The 5,905-nt window shown below is 66.7% G+C and overlaps 1 protein-coding gene across 1 annotated transcript; it reads left to right on the top strand.

Annotated features, from left to right (window-relative positions):
* The first annotated feature begins 775 nt into the window (after nucleotides 1-775).
* EFHD2 (EF-hand domain family member D2) lies at nucleotides 776-5,879 on the top strand. The gene is made up of 4 exons (XM_075114400.1): nucleotides 776-989; nucleotides 4,214-4,361; nucleotides 4,494-4,628; nucleotides 4,777-5,879. Exons 1-4 carry the CDS (start codon nucleotides 787-789, stop codon nucleotides 4,909-4,911), a joined length of 621 nt encoding a protein of 206 aa, XP_074970501.1. The 5' UTR covers nucleotides 776-786; the 3' UTR covers nucleotides 4,912-5,879.
* Nucleotides 5,880-5,905: the final 26 nt, after the last annotated feature.

Below are 5,905 nucleotides of genomic sequence, written 5' to 3'. Positions count from 1 at the left end.
CTAAAAGCAGCACAGAGGGGCCGCAGCTTGCTGACACAGAAACCCCATCGTCCACAGGCGTGCCGTCAGGCAGAGGCTCCCTGGGGCTGCTGGGCACCCAGGGGCACACAACGGCCAGTGCCTAATTTCTGGTGCGGCTGTGTGCGAGTGGCCCTGCCGCAGGGCTCCGGTTAGCGACGTGGCCTGTTTTTCCCCCAGGAGTGCCGTGGGCTTCCACCCACGTGCTGGCCCGGGCTCGTGTTGGGGCAAGGCGTGACCTTGTGTGCCGGCGTAAGGTGAAGGTTACGCCGTGACCCTGTCTGTCCATCCGTCCATCCTGCGGGCGTCTTCTGCGGGTCCACGGGATGGTTTGGGGCTAGGCTGTGTAATGTTCGTCGTCTCGATCCCACCGTCGCCAACCCGCCCCCCGCCCCCCCCCCCCCGATAGCTAATGGGACGGAGCTGGAAGGAGCACAGGTGACCGCAGGTGCACCTGGGCTGCAGCAGCAGCCACTGCCGTTCCCTCGAGCCTAAGGACTCGCACCTGCATCCCTGGGAGGTCCCACGGGTGGATGGGGACCACCGCAAAGAAGGGGTACGGGCCGGCGCCGGGGGTGATGGAGGGCGGCGGGGCTGGGGGGCCGGCAGCCGAGGCCCCCCCCGCCGGCGTTGGGCGCCGGGGGGGCCGCCGGCGGGGCCGGGGCAGGGGGCAGCCCGGCCCGGGGGGCTGCAGCCCGGCCCCCCCGGGGGGGGCCGCCCGCGGCGGCGGGGCGGAGCGGGGCGGAGCGGCGCGGCCATCCGGGCACCATGGCGGCGGCGGCGGCGGCGGCGGAGGAGCTGGCGGGGCGGCGGGGCCGGGGGCCGGAGCCCGGGCCGGGGCCGGGGAGCCCGGCGGGGCGGGTGGGGGGCGAGGGTTCGCCCGGGGGCGGCCGCCGTGTCTTCAGCCCCGCCGGGGAGTTCCGGGAGTTCTCCCGGCGACAGCTCCGCGACATGGAGCGGCTCTTCCGACAGTGAGTGCCGGCGGGCTGGGGGGGGACGGCGACCGGGACCCGCGGGTGGCATCAGCGGCTCCCGGCCGGGGGATCCCCGGCATCCCGGAGAGATGTCCCTGCGCCCCCCGCCCCGTTCTTGCAGGAGGGACCCCTGGCTCCTTGTAGGAGGGACCCCCCATTCCTTGCAGGAAGGGAACCCCAGGACCCCCAGCTGTCCTTGCAGGAGGGACCCCCCCACCCCAGCTCTTTGCAGGAGGGAGGCCCGGGCCCCCTCCCGCTCCTTGCAGGAGGGACCCCCTATTCCTTGCAGGAAGGGACCCCCACCACCCCAGCTCTTTGCAGGAGGGAGGGCTGCCCCCCCCATCCCACTCCTAGCAGGAGGGGTCCCAGGGACTTCTCCCCTCTCTCCAGCACCTTGCAGGAGGGATGCCAGGGATCCCTTCCCCCCTTAATTCTTGCGGGAGAGATCCCTGCACTCCCCCCTCCCCACATCCTTGCAGTGGGGACCTCTGTCCCCCATCTCCTGGAAGAAGGGACCATGTCACCTTGTGCTGAGGCTGGGGAAGGGGGGGGGCTGGAGGATACTGAAAGGGACCCTTGCGTACCCTCTGCAGCAGCGCCAAGGGGGCCCCGCTTCTCTGCCAGCGGTGCAGCCCCCCGGGGCTGCAGCGGCAAGGCCAGCGTGGGCGGGTGGCATGTCCCCAGCATCCGTGGCCGTGCTGCGTGCCACCGCGCAGGGTGGAGCGTGACTCCGAGAGTTGGGCTCCCGGGCCCGGGGCAATGCTGGCACCGAGCCTCGAGCCCTGGAAATTTCCAGGGGGAGGCAGAAATTGGGGTGGCTCCGACCACAGTCATGCCAGGATGCGCGTGAGTAGCCGGGGGTGAGTGGGATGGCCCGGAGCATCCCCGCAGAGCCCGCAGCACGTTGGGCGCTTTGTGCAGGCAGCGTGGAGGCAGCGCAGCTCCGGGGAGCGTGGAGACAGCAAAGGCATGGCTGCAGCGTGCTGCTGCCCCTCACCCGGCCGGCACCGGGCGGGCAAGGGGGGGATCTGCATCAGCATGCTGTATGGTCTTGCTTGGGTATGGCCAAGTACTGGAGGAAGCAAAGGGGATGGAGGCAGCGAGCCCTGAAGCACAAGGCTGGGGGGGCTGTTTGGGGTACAGGCATGGCACCCCCAGCAGTTCCGGGAGTCCACCCCCCGTTACCCACTTCTTCCCCAAAGGCTGTTGCCCCATCACATGGACGCGGCAGGGAGACATGCAGGTTGCTGCTGGTAGTCTCTTGGACTACAGCAAAGGCAGCCTGTGGTGGGGGGACCGTGCTTGGGGTCGCAGGGGGAGGAACCACAGCCTGAGCGGCTGCTTCTGTCAGGGGCGGGTGGCCGTGGGTGCTCCGGTTGCGGTGCAGCTGGTGGTGCGGGGGGGAAGCGGCGCTGGTGGGAGTCTGGCCGGCGCTGCGCAGGCGGGGGAGCCAGGCGTGCGAAGCAGACGGGTTTGCTCTGACACCTGCAGCGTCTCGCTGCAGCGAAAGGAGCAGCGCCGGGGCTGCGCGCCCTCCGGCGAGGCAGCCCCTGGGGGCTTGGGAGCTGGAGGGTCTCCCAAGGAAAGGATGCTGTCAAGCCAAGTCCTGCCATGCTGCCCTAGCTGTCCTCATGCTGTGATGATTCAACTGTACACAGGGTAAAGCAACACAGGGAAGGGTTTTTGCTCTCTACAGGGGAGGTGTTGCTCTTTGGGAGCTTTCCTGGGAGAAGCAGAGGGATGCCTGCATCCCTGAAAATCAGAGAGGAGGGAAATGAGAGCGAGGAAGCACCTTGCAGTTGGGGGATGGCTTGCACAGGACGAGGCGGCAGGGCTATGCTAGCAAATGTGCTCCTTGGCGAGAAACTCTTGGTGTGATGCTCCAAGAGGGGTCTCGGAGGCAGAAAGCGCGTGGGGTCTGCTCCCCCAGCCTGGTTCCTGGGGTGACAGCGGCAGCAGGCGGAGGCGAGCGGGGCTGGTGTGGGTCCAGCCCTGTTTCAGGGCCCCCGGCAGCGTGGGGGAGCAGGAAGGCACGCCGCTTGCGACACGGACAGAACAGACCACAGCAGGGAAGGTACAAATGAGTCATGGAGCTGCAGCGTGGCAAGCGTGGTGCTCTGCGTGGCTGCTGCAGCGCCTGCAGGCACAGAAAAGAGAAGCCACCAAAAAAAAAAAAAAAACCAACCCGGTCTTTAGGGTTGCAGCGAGCTAGCTGCTCACCTACTTCTGCGTTGCCCCGGGATGTGCCGCAGGGCCTTCCTTTTGCAGCCGCAGTCGTACCCAAGATGGGCGGTGGGGCGAGGTGACAGCAGCGAGCCTTGCACGGAGCCATACGAAGCCTGGAGGTGTGCTGGCTCCCCAGCGAGAGCCCGCTCTGCCGTGCCGAGCCGAAAGGCTGCAAGGCAGAGGGCAACGTGCCACCGGCATGGCCCACGGTGCAGCAGGCAGAGCGAGGCGCCGGCTCCGTGCAGGCAGGGCTGTTGGTGGGCGGCCAGATGGGACGGCGGCATGATTGTAGGTTGGGGCTCCAAGTTGGGCTGTCCCTGCTGGGGTCCCTAAGCAGTCTCGGAAATGCAGGTGCACCCAAATCTTTTGGCCAAGCCCTGGAGCGTGGGTGCCGAGGGGCTCTGGGCAGAGGGGGACGGTCACCTGGAGGTGTCATAGGGAGGAGGAGGAGGTGGCTGCACCAGCTGGGCTCATGGTCCCTACAGCCAAATGGGCAGGGGCTGCCAGGAGCACCCGCACGGTGCCAAACCCGTGGCAGCCGGGAAGCTGCTGCCTCCGCCAAGTAGAAGGTGGGTCATGACCAAGGGGTGACGGGGTGAGTGGTGCCTGGTGGCCTTAGCGCCGTGGCCTGTTATCCCTTGGAGCAGCCACGGGGAGCGTGCACTCAGGAAGCCAGCAGCAGGTTTGGCAGCATCCCTGGGGGTTCTCCTGCCAAGTTCCGTGCAGAAGCAGAAATGATCCCAGATGATGCTCCAGGGGGCTATTAGCAGTTCCCCGGCAGCTTCCCGTGGTCTGGCACGCTGCCCAGGACTGTTGGTGCACAGGTCCTTGCTGGTCCCGCCTCGCTCCCCTGCCTGTGCTGCCGCCTCACTCCCTGGCCAGCGTGGGTACTGTGGGCACCGGGCGTTGGGCACCCACAGAGGGGCCAGTGCCGGGGGTCTGCCTGCGCTCTGTGCCCCATGGTGGTTTGACAGGACCGTGCCTCCATCCCGCAGGTACGACGCGGGGAAAGACGGCTTCATTGACCTGATGGAGCTGAAGCTGATGATGGAGAAGCTGGGGGCACCGCAGACGCACCTGGGCCTGAAGAACATGATCAAGGAAGTGGACGAAGACCTGGACAGCAAGCTTAGCTTTCGGGAGGTGAGGGGCTAGGGGCCCTCTGCACTGGCAGGGAGGCTCAGTGCTGGGCTGGGGTGGTGGTGAGAAGGTGGGGAGGGAGTTGTGCTGGCTTTGAGGTCTCGGTGGAGCTGATGCCAGCATCTTCCCTCGCAGTTCCTGCTGATTTTCCGCAAGGCGGCTGCGGGTGAGCTGCAGGAGGACAGTGGGCTGCACGCTCTGGCTCGGCTCTCCGAGATTGATGTCTCCACGGAGGGGGTAAAAGGGGCCAAGAGCTTCTTCGAGGCCAAGGTGAGTCAAGTGCCGGGGCATGAGGGGTCCTGATGCAGGACGGTGATGCACGAGGTGGGTTTGGTGCTGGCTTGCTGGGGGACGATGGGTGGGCAGGAGGGCTTGGTGGGGGTTTCAGGGACCCAGCTAGATGTGCCACTGTCTGCAGGTGCAAGCCATCCATGATGCCAGCCGCTTCGAGGAGGAGATCAAGGCGGAGCAGGAGGAGAAGAAGAAGCAGGCGGAGGAGCTGAAGCAGAGGAAAGCAGCGTTCAAGGAGCTGCAGTCCACCTTCAAGCAGTGACGGGGCGCCGGCGCGGGGCCGGGCAGGACTGGTCTGCAGTGCCCGGGCCAGCAATGCTGTGTGTGCCAACTGTGCCGGGAGCGATGCCCAAGCCATGTGCTGCCCTTGACTCCCTGAAGGCTGGGCTGCCGGCGGGCTCCTGGCCTGGCCTCGGCACAGCTCCTGCCTTGCTGGCAGCCCGGTTGGCCCCGGCTCCCCCTCCCCTTGCTGTGGTGTCTGTAGGTGTTGTTCATGCCCCCCTCCACGTCCCCAGCGTGCCCCCTCCACTCTGCTGAGCCTCTCCTTCCCTGAGGGGCATCGCCGTGGGCAGCAGCACCCTGCCCACAGCCCCCAGCCGTGCCAGGGGTTGCTGCTGCCGGATCCCACGGCAGCCGTGGCCGGGACGCCTGTCCCCGGGCTGTTGTGTGTTGTGCATGCACTGTGAGGTTTGCAGGACTGGGGGGATGCCCGGGTGTCGTGGCGGCCGCGCCAGCTCGGTGCCTGTCGGCATTGCCACGCGTGGCTGCCTCACCGTTGCGCACCGCGACGCCTGTGCCAAAAGCCGGGCGTGCTGCAGGCGAGCGTGGCGAGGGCCGGGTGGTGGCGGAGGGGCTGTGTGTCTGTGTGTGCGTGTGCACGCCCGGGGTCCGTGCTGAGGGGTGGGAGCCCACCCCGCTGCTGCGCTGCACCCAAGGGGCTGAGCGGTGCTGCACCCGCCTGCCTGTGTCTCTGGTTTGGTAAAAGACGTCCAGAAAGGCAGCTGCTGGCTCGCAAAGCCGTATTATGGGTTTTTTCATGTTGTGTTCAGCCCAAGAGGGCGGTGAGTGTTGTAGTCACAAGCAGTTCCCGTCAGTCGATTGAGGCTCCCGTGCTCGTGGGTGGCTGTAAAGAGGCATGTCTGTCCCTCAGTGTCCCCCGTGCGGTAGTACTGGGCGGGGTGTGTTTTGGTTTTTTTTATTTTAATCCCAAATAAATATTATATTTCTTAAGTGTGCTGGGGGGTCTGTGCAGGGGG

Source organism: Phalacrocorax aristotelis, chromosome 19 (assembly GCF_949628215.1).
Source record: "Phalacrocorax aristotelis chromosome 19, bGulAri2.1, whole genome shotgun sequence".
In the NCBI taxonomy this organism is placed as follows: Eukaryota; Metazoa; Chordata; class Aves; order Suliformes; family Phalacrocoracidae; genus Phalacrocorax; species Phalacrocorax aristotelis.
The sequence above is the reverse complement of the archived record's forward strand: the minus strand, read 5'-3'. Positions and strand labels throughout refer to the sequence as shown.